The sequence below is a fragment of the Embiotoca jacksoni genome, unplaced genomic scaffold, assembly GCF_022577435.1.
Source record: "Embiotoca jacksoni isolate LCO1_2020_lvr unplaced genomic scaffold, fEmbJac1.0.p SCAF_17, whole genome shotgun sequence".
In the NCBI taxonomy this organism is placed as follows: domain Eukaryota; kingdom Metazoa; phylum Chordata; class Actinopteri; family Embiotocidae; genus Embiotoca; species Embiotoca jacksoni.
Window position 1 is genome coordinate 7,208,734 of NW_027185307.1, and position 24,396 is coordinate 7,233,129.

General features: G+C 41.3%; 1 protein-coding gene across 6 annotated transcripts in view; it reads left to right on the forward strand.

The window, feature by feature from the left end:
• The window catches only part of ntng1a (netrin g1a), a 116,345-nt gene that overhangs the window by 75,782 nt on the left and 16,167 nt on the right, over window positions 1-24,396 (forward strand). For 5 of the 6 annotated variants that reach the window (XM_069151402.1, XM_069151399.1, XM_069151397.1 and 2 more), the window contains exons 4-5: window positions 6,740-6,912; window positions 21,402-21,428. In XM_069151402.1, the coding sequence (XP_069007503.1) occupies window positions 6,740-6,912; window positions 21,402-21,428 (200 nt within the window). The remainder of the gene's footprint in view (window positions 1-6,739; window positions 6,913-21,401; window positions 21,429-24,396) is intronic. The other variant, XM_069151401.1, reaches the window with a different exon arrangement.

Genomic DNA, 24,396 nt, shown 5'->3' on the forward strand with positions numbered 1-24,396 from the left:
TAGCCAGAGCAATCGTTAAAATAAATAAAAGTCCTGCGATTTTTTTAAAGTTAGCTGCCATAGTTCAGCAGCTGGGTCCCTATCGTGTGTGCCAGAGCAAAGCTTAATTGGATACTTAAGCATATTACTTCTCCAATATTTACTGTTGTAAACAGGAGCCCAGCCAGGCAGTGCAACTAAGCAGTTATGTCTTTAGCCTCTGTAGAGAATTAGCTCCCCTGCATGATGTAATGTTTTTTTCTTCACTTATGCTGCATCTTCACAAACAGTAATGAAAGCTGCTGTTTGCCAGCGCTGCCCTTTCTGGCCTCAAATAATTTCCTGCAACATCTTTTGTCTCCCGCATGTCTCTCTTTCCGGCTGTCAACTGTACATATAAATAAAACTGCAGCTGGAAGTGATATAGTCTGAGTGTGCACCTGTTTAGAAATATCAATAAACAGAAAGGCATATACCACATCCGACCAGACCAAAAAGGTGGAAGTCGCACATTCATGGCAATTCTGCTGTATCAGCCTCTGTTAATGTTCCTGAGCTTTTTCAATTGAACTTTTAATGTAGGAGATATTTCATGTTTACAAGCTCTGCACGAGCATTGCTCTTCATAAATAGGCTAAACTATTTACTGAACGGGTCTCTAATGTCTTTTCATTCATTGGCTCTGTAAATGTAATTTCTCATGCCAAACAAATTGAACCCAACATTGATGTTTAAGAGGAAAGTCTGCTTTGATTTTTCTCACAGCCCCCACTTATTTCTCTAACTGCCTACTTTCTAGTGGCAGGAGAAGAAGGGACAGCGGGGAAGGAGGATATAATTAGGGGGAGGTTGGGGGCCGAGGTTCATCCCAGGAGAGGCTGATGCTGAGATCTCACTCCTTACACTTCCCACAATGCTCTGCAGGCCGTGTGTGAGTGTGTGTGTGTGTGTGTGTGTGTGGGAGGGGGGAGGGGGGTAGAGGACGCAATCAGCAGGTAACATGTTATCAGGCAGATCGAACTGTTTGGAGCCAATACAGATATCAGCTGCAAGCAACATGTCAGTGGGGAAGAACCCATGTAGTGGATATTACTATGGAGGTGTGTGTGTGTGTGTGTGTGTGTGTGTGTGTGTGTGTGTGCGTGTGCGTGTGCGTGCGTGTGCGTGTATGTGTGTGTGTGTGTGTGTGCGCGTTACACTGGCACCAAATCACTTATGCACACACCTCCAGACCTCTCTCCGAGCCACTCCTGTGTTTCCGTTTCATTTTCATCACCCATAATTAAGCTTGTGGCACTTTTTGCACCAGCCGCTGCCTTGCCACCACCCCCCCGCCCTGTCCCGCCCCACCCCACCCCACCACAAACACATACACACACACACACCCGTCGCCTGCCCCTTTCTCCACCCCCTCCAGCATGTTGTCGCTCATTTACCATCGACATCTGAATGCAGACTTGCGCAAAAAATAAAAAAGAAGCAGCGTTTATGAACCGAGCGTTTGACCCGATTGGCTTGCGTATGAAAACACCTGGGCGTTAGATTGAAATTTAATTGCTTCACTTAGTTAACCCACTTATGGACCATGTTGAGTTTAGTCTGCTCAATTTGTCGGGATCAGCAGCTCGGTGCATTGGGGATGTTGTAGGCTTGGTTTGTGGGTAATTACTATTAATTAGTGGATACTTTTGGCTTTGAAGGGGTGATGAGCAAAACGGAGAGATGGGAATGAACTCAGGATTGTGTAGATAGTGGCTCAAGAGACAGAGAGGAAACAGCTATTTTGGAGGAAACCACACCTTTACGTTGCCTGTTTGTTTTGTTTGTTTGTTTGTTGTCGCCGGCATCATCATAGGCACAATATGTCGTCGGCACCCACGGTGTCAATCAGAATCCCATTACTGCAGAGGTCACAGACAAACCGCTCCAGGTAAGCTGAGTCTCAACGGGCTGCCAGAATAAAGAAAAATAATAAATTTGTGCCCAACAATATCTTCAGTCTCCCACATTTCAAAGAGAACTTTAAACCCTTGTCGGATATAAGAATATGTTTGCTGCTTTCTCGCAGACAAAATGGAATCAAAACTTCAGTCAAAGTTGTTTTTTTTTTCTTTCTCTTTCTCTTTGTCTCTGTATTTTTATTTTTTTATTATTTTTTTTTGCCAGTTTAGCAATTTGAGCTCACAGCCTCATGGGTAATTTTATGAATACATATCAGGACCTTTAGCTCACAGGCGGTGGCTGGCACACTCAATAATGCCTTGAGCAATATCACTTTGAGAGCACCACACAAAAACAAAGACGCCCGAGACCATGAATATTTATTAATGGGAGATACTGGAGGCGGTTTAAAAAAATTACAGACTAATAGGTGGATGGAGAGGAGAGATGTGAGGAGAATGATACAAAGATGGATAGAAAAGTCAGGAGAAGACGATCCCTGGAGGAAATCTGCTATCAAAATGCTGTTAAACACTAGTTTACTCGGCTCTTTCTCTGAAGATGCTGGTGCTGGTGCAGCGGTGAGGGAGCCTCCCTTGGTATCCACGTTCAGTGGCCGACGCTGAGTTGAAGCACAACAGCGCTGTTGGGCATGAGACCCTGCGGGCCTCGCCTGGCGGCCTCCATCGTTATGCCGAAGGCGCTATCATTTCTGGACGCTGATTAAAATATTGCCGATGCTGAATTAGGCTGAAGGTTAAACCACAAAGGGCTCCGTGTGAAGTCGTTTCACACCAACATCACTTCCCACTTGACACTGCAGCAATAAAGTAATTGTGATAGGTATATATACCACCTTCCCACCTTGTCCACTTATGGTTGGAGTCATGGCCTATTTTAAGTAGGCTGTCTTTATTTGCTTTTATTAAAATGTTCCAAAACTGCATGTTTTTACTAAAATAAGCAGGCTATTATTCCTACCCATCAAATACAACGATTAAATTTGGTTGTTTTATTTTCTGAAGTTACAAAGGAGAAAAGCATGCTGGCAAATTATACTTTGTTTGTCCAATGAGATTCTTCCGTGTCTTATGTCTTTTGTGGTCATGTCTGTGGGGCGTTTGGGGTGGAGGGAGGAGCCCAAGACAAATATACACACCGGGGCCAATTACAATTACGTTATACTGCAGCACATAGAGAGATTGATTCATGTTTTTTTCCAGAAAAGTTAAGAATCACCTCTGATTAGCCTATTTGCATCATAACATCAGTGAGCGAATGCAGCCAAAAACAATGAACACAGGATTGGCTTTTGTCACAATTTCATTTTTCAAGAGTGAATGTTTAAAGAAAAAGCAAACCCTAAAAAAAATGTACACAGTGCAAACAGTATTAAGGCTGATATCGGTCAGCATTTGGTTGCAGTTCATCTAACTTGAATCCATTCAGCTCCATCATGAGTTTTTACATTTGTTACTTAAGTTGTACTTATACTGAGATCAGTTTTTATTTGCTTCTGTTGGCTTAGAAGGCAGAAACACTAAAGTTTTGGGTGTCACTACCTGTTGCCACATTAACCTGAAAACGAGACAGCATAACAACATAAGAAATTCAAATGCAGATTAAAAAAAAATATATCTGACATGCTTAAATTAAAAAAAGATGTTACGTACTTTTGCACACCTTATATTTTATGAGCTACTTACTCCAAACACTGGTTTTGCCAAATTCAGAAGTCTTACTGATATGACTGATGATTTAAAAGGAGATGATATGCATGGACTATTTAAAATGAATGTAACTGTGTTGACGTTGTTACAATGAAAAAGCACAAACATGATGAGAGAATGATGTGAGAGAGTGGTGGTAAAATCCAAATAACAATCTCAGCTTATTGTTCACAGAATTCATGTTAATTAGCTACAATTGAAATAATTTGCTGCTGGTGACATTTACAACTGAAATACAAGGTTCCTCAGTTCTCGTGTTACTTACCCCTCTTCAGCACAGCTCTTAAGTTTGAGGCAAACAGCAGATTGGTTTAGTAGCGGGGTCAAGGACCGGTGAGTGATTTAAGACTGTGCCCCTACTCCGAATCATTATATTTACTCAAGGATCAAGCTATTGTGAAGCTGAGTGGATGGGGTGAAAGAGGCCAGCTGTTGCTGGAGTTTCTCACTAATCACTTAAAAACAGATAACTACTTTATCTGTTTCTATCTGTGTCATCTCCCTCCTCCACACGGTTCCTTCCATCTCCCTCCCTCTGCCTTGAATTTATAAATGCCTTTCTCCTGCTTGTATGAAAACAAATAGTTAAATAAAAACTCCACTTTGAAGGATTGAGACAGGCTCAAGTGCCATTTCACCTGACTCCCAGAATCTCCCCCCTGAAATAAACAAACAGCACCATTAATCTACGATGACTCATGTTTGTATGAAGTCAGATTTGAACTTGAAGCCAGTGCAGACATTAGTGCAGGGTCCAGACTTTGGAAGCAACAAGTTAATCTTTGACAGTACAACATACCCGGGTTGATTTTGAGAGTGTGTCGTGTCACTTTTCAGCATTAGATGTCAACCTTAGTAATTCCAGACATCCAAGGCACAAAATAATAAAAACACTGGGAAACACTTGAGTTGAAGGGTTGAAGATTGACAGCTGTCATAAGAAGGACTCTTTATGAATGTTTGTGACTGTTGTCATCAAGTGTCACTCGGTGTCATTCGGTCAATTATGTTATTGTTTGACATGTTTTTGTTATGGCAACTTAAGTAGAGTACCCCTAACTCTAACCTGTCCCACTGTTGTAAATGTTAAGGAGATTATTCTTGAGACTGTTAGAAATAGTTTGGGTTTGGGGTTTGTGGTTAGTTAGCAGTCAATTCTATGGCTTTGAAATTGTGATTTGGGACTACAGTGTACTTGCCTGGCTCCTTCAGACTGTTGCTCTCAGCTTCACTTTTCTTCGCTGTCATTTATAGTTGAGAAACCCTGTTCACAATACCATGTGCTGTGCTACTCTGAAGGGTGGAACAATCCAGTGTCAGTGGTTGAGTGCAATGATGTTGAAGCCATGCATTTTTTTTTTTTTTTTTTTTTTCTAAATGTAGTTAGGTGGGGTTTTGGGCGATTTAAGCTCATACCGATTGGTTAAAGGCTGCTCCAATAGCTTCAACATTTTCCAAAGGTCTTTCCCCAATAGGATGCCACGACTGGAGACCGGCTCTAGCTGCAGGCAGCAGCAGAGGGTGATGTGGAGACTATTTGCATATTCAGAGATCCGCATGCACTGAATGAAGACAATGGTGTGGTGACTCACATCTAAACCACTTAAAGGCATCAAGGATTTTTTTTTTTTCTTTGAAAAAAAATTCAAAGTCTGTAGTTTTAATGAACAGAGCTGCATTTTTGGTTGTTTAATCAATGCTAAGAGGGACTTTAGGTAGGTAGGTAGTTACTTTATTAATCCCCAAGGGGAAATTTTTTTTCACTACAGCAGCATTTATAGATATAGGAAAGCAGTAAAATCACAGTAAAAAAATATGAAATATAAAATATAATATAAAATACTTTAGGTTGTCATAGCAACAAAATTGACAGATTATGTTGTCTTGTTTTGTGTCAACTTGTCATAAAACATCCTAAACAGTGTGAACTTTCCATTAAAAGTGGCATAATTGACTTAATGACTTATAATAACAGCAGTCATAAACATTGATAAAAACGACCTCATGTTCATGACTGTTGTGAGCTCATAGTTATGATGGTGTGTTACTGCATGAAGAGGAACATAACCTTGATGTTACTCAATCACAACTACAAAGATAGAAAGTTACTGAATATGAAAGATTTAGAAATTGAATCCATCTGTTTATGGGCCGAGAATATTCTCCTACTTTGAATGTTAAATAAACCATTAAAAACCCACGGCGCTATCTTAAAATGCAGTCTTTAAGTATTCACAACTTTTGGGTGGAACATTTGACAAAACTCTGTCACGTTGTTGTCTATTGCGAGGGTCTAGAAATTCAAAGATCTCCATATTTTTCAGAGTGCTTCATGCTGCATGAGGCTCATAAATTAATTTAACAGACAGATATCCCCTCAATACTTATCTAGCCACAGCAGAAAATTAATTTATTGTTAAATGGAGGTTCTGGTGCGCAGGATGTGAGGAAGGATTTAATGCACCTTAAGGGAGTCCCTCTTTCCAACCTGAAAATATGCTGCTGAGATCTCATCTCATATTAATTTGTCACAGTGAAGGTAGTCGTGCTGTTGCTGCACGCCGCCCTCTGGCTAACTTTGAGCTATTCATCGTATTGCAGAGCTACAAGCCTTTGCGATGCCTTCTTTCTCCGAGTGCTTGTTCCACAATTTAACTTGGCTTGTTTTCCTCCCCCTCGCAGCTCTTTGTGCCGCTCTCCCTCCCGATCTTACCTCGCCCGTCGACTGTTACCTTACTACAATTAGGCATCCTCCTGTGGGACAATTAAAACTGAACTACCTTCCAGAGCGGAGAGGGGTGAGAAAAAAAAGGGAGGAAATAATGACGCTAGATGTGTTCACGCCGTCGCCTGCCTCCTTTGAACTCGCGCCTGTTGAAGTTAATGCAGCAACTGTTTCAGCTGTTATGACGGCGTTCCAATGACACCGCCCGTCAAGGGCACTCTGCCCCTCAGCCGCTTCGTCCGACAAAATAAATGCTGTCTGTTTTTTCATTCAGCGCTGGAAGAATTCACTCACGTTGACGCAGTTGTTCTCTTTTCAACCCCACCCCTCCTCTGCCCTGAACACCCCTCTCCCTCCTTGACAGGTGCAAGTGCAATCTTCACGCCAACAGCTGCGTATATGACAAAGAGAAGTTGAGCTGTGAGTGTGAACACAACACCACTGGGCCCGACTGTGGCCGCTGCAAGAGGAACTACCAGGGCCGAGCGTGGAGTGCCGGCTCCTACCTGCCCATCCCAAAGGGCACAGCTAATATCTGTGAGTACAAACACACACACACACACACACACACACACACACACACACACACACACACACACACACACACACACACACACACTTCTGACATGTTGACTAATTAAAAAGATGGGTGACATTAAAGTGAAGCAATTTCTATAGAAATAATAACGCTGGACAAAATAATGGTGAATTTGCTGAATTAATTAAATCTAAATTTAGAAAAAAAGGAGCCAACCGAGACCACTCATAAAAGTCAGATCCACATTAGGAGTAGCTTGTCTGTCATCTTGGAAACTTCTGACAATCTCCACATTAACAGTGAGATATTGAGCTGTTACGTTTCAAAGTAAAGCGAACAACCATTGACTGTATATAAAAGTGGACGCAGCTTCTGGGTCTGAAAAATGAGGCTGATGCGGAAGTGCCTTAAACTGCAATACTACTGAGTGCCACTAGAGGTTGGCTACCAAACCTATTCACAAACCCAACGGGTGACGTCACTGCTGGTTGCCGCTTGGGAACAACTGACAGTTTCAAAGTGACAAAGGGGTGAAACGGAGAGACATTGGTGAGACAAATTTATATGATTTTTGATGTGAAGTGGAAACAAATGTGTTCAAAATCCAAACCACAGTTTAGTTTAATTAAAAATGAGTAGTGTGAACATGATTTTATTCTCTGTTCTGTAGCACCTTCGTTGCGATATAATGAAACAGGGATTTTGAGTGGCTAAAATTGGACTAATTATTTGCAAAATCGTGACAAATTGGGAAAAATATAGACAAATTGCACTTGCAAAGAGAACAGTCATCGATAGTGAAAGCACAAACACAACAGCAGTTGCTTAATATAAACCAAACCATACACAGAATTACAAAATGGCAAAGCATATTTAGGACCTGTACCTCAGTATTAAAAGAGGAAGTGTGCTTACAAGAGATACCCTTTCCTCTGTATGAGCAACTTGATATGTAGAAATTCTAATGTTGGACTTTTTGCAAGGCACAGTAGGTGCAGTAGGATTATCTGAGTCCTTCTTCCTGACCCCATGTTAACACCAGTGTAAAAAAAATGTGGCCAAAAGCAGCAGCAGCAGCAGCAGATGCCCTGTGTCTGACTTCTCTCCTCGTTATCATCTTCTTCCCTTTACAAAACACCCACAACATCAAGTCAGGGCTTTGATTGAAAAGACCACGCACCTCAGTATATGAAGGAACTGAGTGTGCAGGATCAGAGTTTTAGTTCTCTCTACCTTTACGTTTTCAGTTATTTCTCTGAGCTGTATTCAACAGGGGAAGTGTATGATAACGTACTGGGGCCATCGTGGGTATTTATTATCTTCTGAGACTCAGAATTCCAGAGATTAAAGTCGTCAATGTTTTTGAGAAAAAAAAAAATCAAAGATTTATGAGAATATAGTGAATATGGCCTGGCATCACGAGTATTTCCTGACTGCTAATTCTGATTGCAAAGTACATTTTGACGATGATCCCCTGTAGGTATAATACAGGGTAAGTGGGTGTGGTAGATATACTCGGACCAGCCAAATACTCAGTTTTGACCTTGTTGTTAGCATCCGCTCTTGATCTTTTCTGGAAAGAAAAACATGTACAAAACAGATGTTATAAATTAAACCATAGCAGATTAAAAATTATTAACATATTTATACAAAATTTGCTCAACTCGTGCTGGAGCTGAAGTAAGTGGGCTAACCTCTAATGTGTTGTGGTGATGTCACATTTCTGCATAGGAGAATTATTTACATTTTCCTCATCCAGAAAAGAACAAGAACAATTCATTAAAACAGATTTGTTTTCTTAGGTTTTCTTAATATTTTCTGCGGTTCTTTTTTGAACTCTTGAAATACAGCTTTGGTAATGAAACATGCAGAGTTGTTTTATATGTTAATGTGAGACCATTGTTTATGCTAATAATCAAATCTCAGTAGCCGGTAGAAACCACAATGGAGATTAAAAACAAAGCTACAGAGTAAACACGGGACTTTTGTTCACCAGGTGTTCAGAATCACGACTCCAAATTAAAGATCATGTTGCATCGTAACTGCTGGATGATCTTAAAAGGTGATGATATGTGAAGGCTGTGTGCACAGCATGTTTCCACTGCCCCCAAGCAGCCAACAAAAATAAAATAAATGATTGCAGGTTTGAGAGAGTTTACTAAATCCTACTTGTAGCACATTTATGATCAAATGGCATGGAAAGAGAGATTTAGTTTTAGGGCCCACTGATTGTGATATTGGGCTAAACAGTAAAACCTGCCATGACTAAAAGGAGGAATGCAAAGCTTTTTACAAGCATGCCAAAATTGTAACGTATTATCATCTCCTTTTCCACTTTTATTTTTTACTTATTTTGTTCCCCAACAGAAAAGCAACATCTGCTCTTCCTGGGGTGCAAACAAATCAAGGACATGGCAGACAGAGCTCCCTACATGCAGGAGTTTAGTGTCACTGAAGCGAGGAGCGTTATGATCCAGGTGCAGCGCCCGCTATCGATATCGTGTCATACACCCGTCCGTCCAACAGAACATACCGTGTCAGTGTCACGTTTCGCCTCACATAAGGTGTGAAAAGTACACACATGTATGACCAGAGATACTCTTTGTTGTCTGTGCTGCGATGACCCGAGTCAAAGAAGGAAGTCATACGATAGGTGCTACGTCCACAAAGAGTGATAAAGTCTGCGTTACAAACATAACCTTTTAACATTACCTATTTAACTTCCATATCGTATGTTAGGTAACTTACATGAGATTCATCTTTTTCTAAACATGGCCACATGGATTTTGGTGCCTAAAAAAAACAAACTTATTTTTCACACCTTACCACAGTAAACTCAGAACCTTACAAAAAGAATACAAGGAAACCAACAAGTTTCAACTTTAGTGAATGAAAAAAATGGATGATGGACTTGTAAGTGTCATCCCATTCTTGTTACCCTCTTACAAAATCACATGAGCATCCAGTGTTCCTCCCTTGCATTAGCGAAAACAAAGTGATGAGCAGCAGGGCTATACGTTTAAGTTTGCAGGCATTAATTTGAAAGCCCAACTTCTATCTCGTCTTGTCTCTTTTATTGCACCCACTCTGATTTCTGCCTTTTCTTGGCGGTGCTCGAGGACTCTCGGCCGCCCGCCGGCCTCTGATGACTTATTCTCATTCCCAGAGGATCCGCGTTATGAGACTTGGGTTAGTGAAATGGCCGTTCCCAGAGCCCAGATTGACAGCACATTATTAAAAAAGGTGACACACACAGGTGTTCTTCCAGACCTGCGTGCACCTTAAAGCTTTCACACGCACACGTTCATAACTACACAAGGGCACACACACACACACACACACACACACACACACACACACACACACGCACACACACACTCTCCCTTTGCCCTGCAAGTGATGAAAAACAGTCCGAGTATGAAGTGCATTATTATACTTTGTGTTGGAGGGGGGAAAATCCATAATGTAATAACGCTGTGAAAAATCTATAGGAATGCAAGGTTATCCCTCCTGAATAGAAAAAGAAAATGCACAAAGCTGACAGAAAAATGCACCTTGTGCTGTTTTGTAATTTCCGAGCCCATTCAACACCAATTCCTTAAGTCCTCTTCCCTCCCAATGCCCAGCTCCGCCCCATACCCCCCCCCCCCCCCCCGCCACCTAAACCCAGTGAGCATATGGCAGCTCTGCAGAGACAAATTTGTCAAAGATGAAAATTTAATTAAGATTTAATTTCTTTTTACTATGCCTATCAAGTCGTCTGAAGCGATAAGGACGTCGATGAATCATCATCCGGAGGGGGTGTGGAGTCGGGGGATGTGGTGATATGTCGTCTTACAATGGCACTGTGTTGGGAGCGCACAAGAAGAAGAACAGGATTTAAAAAGTGATGAAGAAAGAAAAGGATGGCGGAGATGGAAGGAGGGGAAGTGGGCATCACTCTCTGTCACAGCTAACTCAGCCTTCTGGGGTGGCTCTGTCTCTCTCACTTTCCTTTGCTCCATCTATATCTCTCGCCCTCTACACCCTCCTCTCATCCTCACTCATTCTCGCTTCCTTCCTCTGTGGAGACAGAAGGAGAGGGATCAGTTTGAGAATTAACCATGGCAGTTCATTTCACTGTAGGGCTGAGGATACTGAGGGAAATAGAAGCCGGCGGTAGAGAGGGGTAGTAACTGCTGGCCTCTGAAAAGTTGATTTCAAATAGTAAAAATGTATCCTGAATGTTATATTACAGCCTAAAGTCCTGATATGCACTTTAAATGAAACACCTGAAATGCAGGACTTTTTTCATTTATATGAAAAAGTCCTGTACTGTGTGTGTCAGCATGCAGCGTGAAGGTACGCTGAACAAAGAGATTAGCCTCGGTAGCGCCAGTGCTGCATGTGTGTGACATCAGTACGAACTCACAGGTCCAGGAAACTTACTTCACATTCAAATTTAGCTTTACAGCACACGTTCTGGCAAACAGTGACACTCATTTTTCATTTAAAGTTATGACAAGTTCAGCACAAAACTAAACAAAAGTTATTAATGTAATAGCTTAGAAAAACTGGCCTAAATGACAAGTTAATTGTTCGAACAAACTCTGAACTTTTTTCTGGATGAAAATATATATTCCAATTTTTAAATATGTAGCTCGATCCACTAAATTTGATATTTCAACGATAGGAACTGTTTAAGAATATAAATTCTTTTGGATCTACATTACTTTAAGAATGGGCATGTGTTGGTGTCATCTGCACCAAAACCTGATTCATTTTCAAATCTATTCTATTTTATTCATAGTACCAAATCACAACATAAGACACCTCAAGGCACTTAACATAGCAAGATACTAACAAAAGAATCATCGCAATATTATACAGAGGAACCCAACACTTCAACAATTCAACAATTCAACAATTCCCACGAGCAAGAAAAACTTCCATTTAACAGGAAGAAACCTTCTTCAGTTATGACCTCATGACATTTTCTAAAAAGTCTATCGTTACATAATCTGGTAAAACAACACCTTTCGTCTTTCAAAACGTGTAGTGCTCATTAAGCATAAGTCTGGTGATGTTCTATATTTTTCTTCTCAATAAATGCTAATGATCATGTTGAAATGATCCTATTGGAAATTTGTAATGACTTATTTCTGTGTACCATTGTTGTCCAAAAACCATTAAAAACACATCAGTGAGCTACACTGTTGTACTGGCAGACCTGTCCCATGATTACTGACGACTACGGGCATGGTAGCTTATTTAAAGTGTGATTTTGTGCATCGTTCTGCAACCACGTAAACTCGTGAAATGTGACATTTAGTAATGTTTGACTAATGTTTGCTAAAACTACAGTGACCACCTGTTTTAGGAAATTATTAAGCCATGTTTCATGATCAGTTTTTAAAGATATAAGCCACAAACAGCAAAAATAATTCAATTTAAAAAAAAAAAATACATTTATATACACGAGTATATATGTAATACCAGCTTTATACTTTCAATGATGGAAGTGGATCGGAAAAGTAAAAAAACAAATTGTAAACACTCTTATAACGGCTTGAATTTGCACCATACACAGAAACTAATTTTATATCAATCTGCAGATTCCTCTCAGATACATGTATTCATCCATCTAAAGCCGTATGCAGTCTTCATCCAGTGCAAATGAAAAACATGAAAATATCACCAGTGAAAGACAAGGTTGTGAGAAGGGAGAGAGAGAAGCTGTTGAAGGTTGTGACCTGTCTCTACGTGGTGACATAAGCAGTGAAGTTATATAAAGGGAGAGCGGCCTTGTTGCGCGCTGACAGCCTTGTAAATGTTCAGACGTCGAGCTGGATGATAGCTGTTATAACAGCCATAATAAGAAATATGACCTATTACCTGCAGCCATTACTGCTTCATGATGATCACACAGTTGTTCAGGATGTATCATTTAGTTCTTTGAGGGGCTAGCAGAAGCGTTTTTGTGGTAAGATGTTTTGGCTGGCATTACTAATTGAAAGTCTTTGGTGCCAAGTGTCTAGACTCTTTATTAAATGGACCCGATAAGGAAGAAGTTAAACACTGTCCTTATTTTTTTTTTTTTTTTTTTAATGTTTGCAAATAATTCTGCACGGGAAATTGTATTTTGTCCCAATGATGCATAACATTTTCAGAAAATTAAGCTCTCATTTGTTCCGTCTCTATCTCGATAAAATGAGTAGATTACCTTGTCAGCGCGGGATTAAGAGACACTTGTTCAGTCTTAGCTAAAGCTAGCTGCGGAGTCGATGGATCTCCTTTGATCAAAGCAGTAAAAAGGCGTGGACATGCAGTAGATTTCTCTGGGATGATTCATCCCCCTGCTTGGAAAGACGATCTATATCACACACACACACACACACACACACACACACACACACACACACACACACACACACACACACAAACAAACACAAACCTCCTCCCCCTCATCATCCCACTGAACACCCTGTTTCTCCTGCATCCCAGATTAGCATGATTGGAAGCACACGTCATATCTGGAGGTGACAGTCACAATAACAACAGATCTTATTTCATATAACTTATAATTGCTTCTTTTTTTTTTGCCCTGCTACTATTCTCTAATGAGTGCACATTAATTGCAGAGCTACAAGATACTACAGTTGTCTTCTCGTTCCTCTTGTCCATCTGGGAGGTGCTCATCGTGGGAATGTAACCAAACACACACATTTGAATTATCTGATTGATGCTCTCTCTCTCTCTCTTGTGCAGAGGAACTATATAGATTTCAATAGCTAGACCAAATCCCACAGGAACTGTTAATGCTACTGTAGAATAAATCTCATTCTTTCATGCGTAACCACAATTACTGTATATGGGTCACTGTGATATGTTGTTCACACACAGATTTGACTTTATAGTTTGCAGAAACGCAACAAACTACCTTCTAAAATGTGTTTTTTCTTATCTATCAGAGGCATTAAAAGTACTAACTAATGCATTATTCTAATTACTGCACCAATGAGGCACTAGTACATTTAATAGCTGTACACATATGCCAATGAGTGTTCAATTTACAATATCAAGAAACCTCACATTGATTCATAAAAATGAGGATATTTAATTTGAGTGTCAGCCTTGCTGCTCTGCAAAGTCAGATTTTTTTTCATGAGGCTCACTTTGCTCTTCTGTGTATTTAATTAGTGCCATATGTTTATACATCTACACACTCCCTCTTCTCTCTGTCTTTCTCTCCCTCACAAAACACACTCATTTGTGCTTTTACTCCTTTGTCCACATTTATTTGAATTTTCATTTTACCCCCATTGTCTTCCTTTCATGTTTAAAACTCTTTGACTCATCGTTTTGCATCCTCTCATTCTCCTTCTTGCCCTTCTTCCCCCCCACTACCTTTTCCTCTTCCTCTTCTTCCTCCTCTACCTCCGCCTGTTCTTGCTCCATCTCTCAGTTTTGTTTTATGCTCACATTCTCTCTCTCTCTCTCTCTCTCTCTCTCTCCTCCACAACACCCCCCCCCCCCCCCTCCCCACCCCAGAGACCAAGCTTGTTTACTTGTCTTTTCCACATCTTGGCTCTGTGCAGCTGTGACGGTAATCTTTCTTTCAAATATTTGTTTCCTCCATCTCCACATCCACCCACCCACCCACCCCCCCATTGCTGCCACCACCATCGAACACCTCATTCCAGCCCTGAAATCTTAAACTGTGCTTCTTCCAACTTGGCTCCTGGGCACTTTAAGACTTGCCACCTTCAATTTAGATCTACACATTTGAGACAGAGCGAGCGTGCCGGGCACTGCGGCGAGGCAAGCCATAATTTTGCTCCTGAGGAATTCAATCAACTTGCATGCCGTGTGCTTGTGTTTTGGCAGCCTTTCCGCAGCTAACCAGTTAGCAATGCCTGTCACCATCACTGCGCTCTATATGGCCAAAGAGCTACAGATGATGATGGATTGCTATAAAATGATGGCAGCCAGGGAAAGTAATTACCAACTTTGCCTGCGGTGGAAATTCAGCAGATAAGCTCCTTTCCAGAGAAGTCCAGGTAGCGCCAAAGCAAACAGGTGAGACACATTGAAGGTCAGAGCAGAATGGATACCGACAGAAACAATGTAATGACACGCGTGGTCACACACACACACACACACACACACACACACAAACAAGCACACACAATCTGGCTTCCACGGCAACAACCGAATGCTTTTGACAGTTGAATCTCGGAAACATATGGAACATTTTAGCAAGACGTCCGTTCATTCTGCACATGTGCACACCCTGAGTGTGAATATATGTCAGATGAGCTTGTTTACTGAGGAAAAAGGATGTATGCCCAAGATTTAAAGCCTGAATATCCACAGGAGAACATTTCATAATGGATTTCTGATAATCCATTAGGGAGGTTTTGGATGGGGCATAACTGGAACCAATCCGGTAAAGAATAAACATCAAGCACTTCTGAGGACACTAGTATGTGAAGTGAGATTTATTGAAAATCAGTTGATGCGCCGCACAACTCAGGCTGTACTGTATTTTAATGCCCCTATTTATGTGTGTGTATGTCACATGTGCTGAGCCCACATGTGCCCAGATCGTATTCAGTGAATCGCACAGCCCTTAAAAGATCATGTTCACCACCCAGCAGCTCGCGACCGTGATCACTGCAACAACACATCAAAAATCAATGGAGCACACCGTCAACATAAGCAGCCTCATAATGCTCTTCCTGTGCGATAGGACGAAATTAGATTGCAGCCGTGCCCCTTTGCGGCGTGGCCAGTCAGGTGAAGGGTATCGAAAATGACGCTGATTGAAAATTAATCAAATGACCCGACATGGGATCCCTGGATCTGCAAGGGACCCCACAGCTTGTTCATAAAACAGGGAGTAATTGCTCTGACAGGCTGCTGGAGTTTGAGATCATGACCTGGAGGAAAAGGTTATTTAACCCTGAACTAGTAGCAACGTGTTATTTGTCAAATGTGTAGTCATTCTGAGTCACAGTTGTTTGTATAAAACAGGATTTATATTGTAAGTACATAATATTTAAATGAGTCAGGGTGGGAAAGTGTCACAACATATACTGCAGTGCATAATGAATAGAAGTAGATTAACACTTTAGATGCATTACTGTGTAATGGCTTTAACACTTGTCATTTTAAGTGCACAGCCTTCCAGTACATCACTTGCCGATTGCTGCTGTATCTTTGAAATTTAGCTGAAGGCAAACAGACCAATGTACAGCTGGTACGGTGCAGCACATTGTGGATATTTTCTCTGCATAAACATTGTTATGAAGAATATCTCTGCTCAAACTATGAACTTACAGTTTTGTGATGCAGACTAATGGAAGTCTGCGCCATAATAACAAGAGCAAGTCACCTCTCCCTCTCTTTCTGGTTTTATATTTATATCCCTCTGCATTTAATGATGAGGGTCCCCTGCTAATCTTCCAGACTCGATGTAGATAGCGCTGTGTTATTGCTCTGTCATCTACTTAACCAGGCCCCTTTTTAGCACTGCATTACTTTTTTTTTTTTTTTTTTTTTTTTTTTTTTTTTTTTTTTTTACAGTTAAACGTTAAAACACTTTTCAATTCAGTGGATATGTTTGGTTACAGCAGGTATGCATAAATTGAGCTTGATACATGCACTTAATCTTTGATATAATAATCCACAATTAATTACATAAATACAGCTTCATAATTCACAATTAATAAACTCTTCTCCTTAATTACACCTCACTGCATTGTCAAAATGTCTGTCCACGCACAGCACCTCTGTAATTTACAGTAATAATAAGGCCAGGTTCGTCACTTATATTCTTAGTAATCTTTAAAACAGCTAGTTTCGAGTTGGTTTTCAAACAAAAGCTCTAATTTTGCATCTCATTTCTAGCTAGCAGCTGTAAAAAATTTTTTTTAAAAAATCATACAAATCATAACTGTTACTGCCAATGGTAAAAATGTTGTCTTGTTATTACCCCTTTAAAATGAAAACCCTGTCAAAGAGTCATAAACATGCACTCGATCTATGTACATGTTATCATGCTAAAATACTGGGACTAAAAGTGAACCATAAGGCTGTTATTTCATTACCTCTGCCATGGAGGTTATGTTGTCGGTGTAGTTTGTATAGGCCGTCTACCATCCAAATCTGTTTATAGGGCCCTGAGATCTTTACTTAATTTAATTGTGTTCGGCTCACTAATTATCTCAGTATTATTAGTCTTGGATCAATAAAGAAACCTGGTATCTCACAGATATAACTTAACAGACTGATATCACAATGTAGCTACTAAATGCGTGTAATAACCTTTAAAAATAATGAACACACCCAGAAACCGTTTTAAAATTAAATACGATATTTTCTCACTGTAATTTAAGGTAAAATGAATCAAATATGAGAAAAGGACATTAGTGTGTTCTTCACTTTTTGTTACACTACTTTAAATCAAATTGATTGCTTTCCTCACACTCTTCACTATGACCGTGATACACAAATACAAATGCACACGCCAGTAATAATACCTAACTACGCCGCAAATTAATTAGTAAAAATAAAAAACGTTGCAGGCCTGCTTTGATGCTCGGGCTCATGGAGACCAAAACCTTCACGGTCGCTTCACTCAACCGAGTCAAAACAAATGAGACGGGGCGGTACCTTTTCCTGAAGTTACGCAGTCCAGCAGAGAGGTTTACCGGTCCACGGGCCTGAGTCCAGGAGGAGGATGATGCAGGGGAGTATATTCACGGAGTGGGTTGGTTATCCAGTGTTGCCAGAGGAACTCTGAGCATTCCCGGGCAGCTCAGAGCGCCACCTGGTGGTCCTCTCTCGTTTCCACGTCACAAGCAGTCCAGACGAAGCCAGTGTTAAATATGTAGTTTAACCTTTTTTAACAAACTGTCTTTATTTATTTATTAAATCAAACTATTTATTAATCCCTCATTTATGCATGTTCTTACCTGGGCTACATTTGTTTATTCGTCTATTTGTCAGCAGGGTTAGAGAAAAACGACCCACTCGATTGGTGTAAGGATATTCTATAGCACGGGCCAAGGAATAACGCTTTTGACTTTGTAGGGGACGTGCAGCATGGGGTGGATCCAGAAATTATATTTCACTTTCATTAACCTTGTGAGATAGGGTACTTGGCCTACTAAATGACATACATATTAAAACCCAGTAGATAGTGGAAATGTTCAGCAGTGATAAAACATAGGTCATTTGAAAAAGCTGTTGGATCCATGTCTGTGACTATTCCAAGTTAGGTCACTTGGTCCACATCAGCACATGAATTACATGTGGTGTGAGTGCATTTGCAATTTCACTGTGGACAAGAATGAAGTTGCAGGGAACAAAACCCAGCAAGTGAGGGTGGTGGTGAGCTATGATTGTGTTGATGCGGGTATGAAACCTCCGCTTTGAACGTGCTGTAAGTGGCCATGTTGTCGTGTTGGAGAACCCAGGTACCATCGCACCACAGTTCTGGTCATTTGCACGGATTCTTTCTCCTTCACACACATCAAAACCTCAAAGTAAAACCCGGTTTGACAATCTGACCCTGGGGGATAAATTCATGGTTCATAACCCTGTGAATGTCAAAAACAATGCCACCTGGTTGAGGTCTTGACGTGACTTGTCTTCTTTGGTCTTGGACGCTGACATTCAGCCCCGCTTGAAATCCGAATGCCACTCACGGCCCAGTCATTGCTTCATTGCTATAGGTTTTTATGTAGCAATCCACGGGTCTTTGCTTCTAGCTTCCTGCGTTTGACCCAAAATGTAGTCCCAAGTTCATGGTGAGATTGCACATGCACACATACTACTGGTCACAAAAACGTGTGCTAATATTGATAAAGCAATGTAGCCTGGAATACGTAATCACAAAGGCCACTGCTTCCCCCGGTTCCATGCACATCACTTTGCTGCAAACCGTTTGCGTGCCACGGAAACAGTCTCAAAACCGTGTAATTGTCCATCGTACATCAAGCAATACAGAGCCCTCTGGGACAGTGGTTTCATAAGGGAGAACATTAACCAGTACTAACCAAGACTTGGAAATATATCAAGACATATATTGTGATTACAGCTGCAGATTTGCATATTATAAAAGAGTGGACTCTTGGCCATGGTAAGGGTTTGTTCCCTTCAAGTACACTAGTTTTAATACACTAAAACCCTGTTTTATTCTTTAATAGCAGGACATGATAATGTAACTTTAAACTCTGATAGCAACCAGAATTAATAGCAAGGAAAGGCTATACCGTAGATGTGCTATCCATGAATAGGGCTTAACTTCGTGTAACTTGTAGCTTAACCCCACAAACAAAAGTAGCAAGTTCATGTGTTCCTTGACCTCTGAAGAAACACTCAATTTTAACTCTAGGTAGTCCGCTAGCTGGACATGCTAACAATTGCAGCTTAAATTAGAGCAGATAAATCAACAGTTTATTCCTTTCATCACACTTTTGTACTTTTGGTATGCCATGTACATTGAGTCGGATGACATTAGTTTGCATTATGCTTTTCACAGTCCTGTTGTATCAGGGTGTAATGTGACACTGTGATCCGGTGCTGCTTCCTCAAACTGCACTTGGATATTAAGATGATTGTGATTGTGATTGTCCTTCCTGTCCCCTGGTTAGCATCTGTCCACCCCCTTGAGGTTTGACATCCATTACACTAGCTGTCTCCATATGTCAGCATAGCCTCCTGCACTTCACAGCCCTCCGACAGGTCACAGATTTGGCTCCTAAATACAACCGGCAGGCAGAGATCAGAGGAAGAGTGATTGAATGGCAGCAGTTTGATCAAAGTCCATGTACACAAACACATGCGCACACTCAGGAAATCCTCATGTTTCCCCTGAGTACTTGGAGATATTTCGTGACGGCTCCATTAGATGAAAGTCCCCACCAAAAACTCTGCACATATGCCTCCTCAGTTTCCTCGGCAGTAGGTGTGATACTGAGCAGATGACGGAAGAGATGTGCGCTAGAGAGGAAGAGGGAGAGCACTTTTTATTTAATTTCTTCTCCAGTTTAGAAGAGAACGTGGGCGCATGTTTCCTATTGCCCGGCAGCCTTCCCTTCCCATGGTGAGGGAGTTGTTGTTGGGTTTTTTTGTGGGCAGACTGCCTTATTGAGGGCAGGGGGTAGAGCAAATGGGAGGGAGGGTCTCCGTTCAAAGGGATGATTTGAAAAAGTGGAGTTGGCGTCCATGTCCTAAAAGAAAACTCCTCTGAAGACGAACACTGACCAAAAATACACAGACAGTGTGCTCAGGCGCCTTTGAGGAATACCAATTCAAACAGAGAAAAATGACAAAGTGCTTTCAAACATCATCTGCGCTTCATGTTGTCTGATGCTGCCTCAAACGTGAACTTGTGCGCCACTCACATTTACGGTCCTAATTAGTACCCAAAACCAAGATGTCGGTGGTGGTTTCAGATGGCGAAACGATCAGCCCAAGAAGCCTGTGAACGTCTCAGTCTCCTCAGATCCACAGCCAGCCAACGTCCTAGTGTGGGAGAGATCTGGTCACCATGGGGATGAGACAGACTATATTATCGGCTCAGTTGCTGCCTGGCTCAAGAGTTTGCTTGATGGAGGGATGGGCAGGCAGCAAGATAAGACAGAGGCAGAGTTGGCATTGTATGATGCCATTTGATGTGCGTGTGGGAGATTGTGTTTATGGTCATGAGAATTATGTCTTATGCGTCTTTGACAGCACGTATTCGAAAAACTGACATAAGCACTAATTATTCAAATATTACAGTCGGACTGTCATGAGGCTGCCGTGGTCACTGAAATAGGTTTTGAGTAAAGTTAGGGCATTTTGGGGTGTGTACCTTTTGCTGTGGGGGAGGGTGGGAATTATCGTTTTAGACATTGACAATAGCAGAAACATTAAGGAGAAATAACGAAGGACACCAGAAGAAACTTTTGTAAAATTAACAGTCTCTAAAAAGCGAAACCAGTAGGGAAGGGCCTTAAAATACAATACCACTGGGGGCCACTAGAGGCTGGCTCCAAAAATTGCATGTATCGGTGGGTGGGTAGTGTCCTCAGTCAGATCCAAACCTCACTCCTTTCCAGCTCGTCCAAATAGGGTCAATTCTGGCTCTAAAAGAACAAGATGGTGAAGGCCAGAATGCCAGACTTAAGGCTTAAAAACAGCATTTCACAGACTAATGGGTAGCGTTGTGGTGCGTTGCCACTTGGAAGAAAACAAAAAGAGCCAAATAGCCTTTTAAATCATGGGAAACACTACTATAATTTATTTAGGTGGCAAACTCTCATACTTTAAAGTCCATACCCTATCAAGATTAATCATAAGTGTTAATGTGGGAACTTAGTTTTCCTGTTAGGGAGAGTTGTAGGACTTACAATATACATCTAGACCAAGAAGGAAATGTTTCAGTTATTGCCTTAAAGTCACTATTATGCCTTAATTTAAGTTGTTTCTTCTTCTTTGTCTTCCTCTCTTGCAGGTATTCCTAATAACATTGGTCCAGTTAGTAAGTAAACAGTTACAAAGGAACTATATGAATGCTTGCTGCTTTGCTTTGCCTATTGTTCCACCTATCACCGTACATCCCTGAACTTGTGCCAAGTGTTCATTTCTGATCCCAATCTTCCAACAGAGAATCACTCGACAATTGTTGATTTGTTTTTGTTTTTGGAGGGGAGGAGGGGTGGGGGATGGGTAAACAATAGCTGGAGGCTATATTGTAATGATGTGGACATATTAATTTACTTTTTTCAGACTCAACTCAACCAGATAACACTTGCCTGCCTCTGCATGCCAAATGTCATGTTGGTTTTTTTTTCCCTTCCTCTCTCCCATGCATTATACATAAATGGCATCTAGACTTTATTAAAGTGCCAAGACCTCTCTGGCAGTGTAATGTCACAGGAGGTCATTTTAATATAAGCCGCAAGCGCCTCGGCTGGTATTATCTTCGTCAACCAGTAGCCCCTCAGGAGGAGGAGGAAGAAAAGAGGTGCCATGTCTCATGTTACCGCTGCCTGGAAGGCTGTGTGATGCAGGAACCATAGGACTGTATTGAACAAGTCAAAGTGCATTCACAGCCTGGCTCAATTCTCCTTAATCGTTTTTTTCATTGCCTTGTTCTTAGTGAGTATCGTCTTTTCCGGGGGCAGCAGATTGATTACTAAATTGCCCCAGATCTGCCTGATCCTGGGCCTACAAAGACTCTCTACGTTGGCCCACAGAGGCATGAAAGGTTTTGATGCACTGGCCCAACTGAACAAGCAGCAGACACCACAGCCTTTAAGACATGGAGTCCCATGCATACACTGGAATGTTTAATGACTTTTAACTGACCTTTGGTGGGAAGTTGTTCGGTGTGCCCTCTTGAAACTGTCTCTGGATTTAGATGTATTTTTTGGGGATAAATTGTAAAATCTAAGATCTTTTTCGAAAAAAAAAAATGTGTTTACATTTTTTACCATGAGAAGATTGATACCACTCAATCGTTCACTCGTTTAACATACTGCTAGCTAAATTTAGCAATAAGCCTTGGAACTGGAGGATATAACAATCGGAAAAAGCACATTTTCCAACATATCAAACTATTTCTGAAGCTCTGTCATACGCCCTGCTTTTCAAAATAATACTAGTGGCTTATTTTTTATACGTGATCTAATTTATGCTGAAGTGTTATGGAGCCAAGTTTCCCAAAGGACTCATGCGTGTCACATGCAGACTTTAGTTTTCACCATTTCAGGGCTAAGATGACCGCTGGGCAAGTTTCCCAAAAACGTGCTGCGAGCGACATAGGGTGGTAACAGACTGTTCCCAGGTGGTTTTTAATCAGGCTTTAGTGTGGTAGCTTACACAGGAAGTGATCGCTGTTTGTAAAGTCTGATGCTATGTCATGAGTCAGAAATGGACACGTGGCCAAGAAGACCAAACCCCCCCTCCCCCCCTCCCACTTCCTCCCCCCTCCGCACCCTTCTCCTTAAAAAAAACCTTCCACTGCTCGCTCCCGTCACCTCTGCCTCAGAAATTTATACTCCCTCTCCATACACGGCACGACTGCAGCTCAGTGTGTGTGTGTGTGCGTGCATGCTCTTCATACCTACTGTATATGCATACATATACACATTCACAGCTGCACATCAGTCCTCTCCGTCCCATCCAAAATGCCAGGCCAGACCATGTCCAACGGCTGTCCTCAAATCCTTTACAGGGCGAGTGTGCATGCAGATAAGTGTGTGGATGTGTGCGTGTCCGCGTGAGTGTGTTTTTGGACGGGTCGGTGGGGGGAGGGACGGGGGGGTGATGTAGAAAGGACACTCTGACAAACCAAAGTCTTCACTTCTCATCCAGATTGGCCCACGGGGATTTAGATTTCTCGTGAGTGGCTGTCTTGTCGCAGCAGCCTCCCACAGAAGCAACACAACACTAAAAACTAAACATGCGGACTGTTTTTTTTTGTTTTTCAAAGCACACTGAAGAGGATGAGGCTGTTTTCAGTGCAAATCAAGTTTTATGCTGGTGTTATTAATAAAGTAAGAATACAGTGGGGGGGGGGGTATGATGTCCTTGAGGTTGTTAAAAGAACTGGAAGAAAACTATTGTGGGGGGGGGGGGGGGGAGAAGAGAGAGAGCCCTGCACTTTTCATGTTGTTGTTTGAAGGTAATTGAATTCCTTATTGACTTTTCTCAATTCTATTTCAAGTTTATTAAGCCGGGCAGAATTGCCTAATGTGGACCATTAAAGTGAAATTAATATTTTTAAAAACAATTCTGCCCCTGCAAGATTGCATTTCATTATAAGTATGGCATTGATTAAAATCCGTCACCACTCATTTGGCTCGCCTTACCTGAATATTTTCCATACCAAAATAATGAATGGAATCCAGATGTGTATTACATCCAATCAATGGCCAGCACAGAATAGTTAACAATTAACTTACTTGACCAATTAGACCTTTTAGACAGGACAGTGCCGGTCTCTCGTGTGTGTGCTTTTATATTCTCCGAATAATGCTGTGTCGTCATCACAGATTAATTGTTCACGTCCCTGCAAGTCAGTTTTGTTTTCGAGCAAACTGCTTCACTGCTAAATGCTTAATCAGAGGATAGAAAGGCAGGTAAAAAAACAAAAACAAGGCACTTCACAATTTTTGACGATATAAAACTTGGGCTTGAGTGGTGATGTGGTGTGCCCCCCACTTTGTTTTCTCCTTAAGCTCTTTATTTGTTAAATCGCTTATTTTCAAAGAGCTTTTCATTCAGTGACTCGTGACTTTAACCCACTGGAGATGTCGCAGTCATCACCGACGCCAGAATCCCCACGCAGGATCAGCTTTTAAAAACAGAAAAAAACAGAAAGGATGAGACAGGAGATGCACGATAGCCTTTTATTCGAGCAGTTTGGAAATCAATGACTGGTAATGCTGAGGTTTTTTTTTTTTTTTAAAGTGATTGTCACAGTGTGTAGACATGCCAAGCTC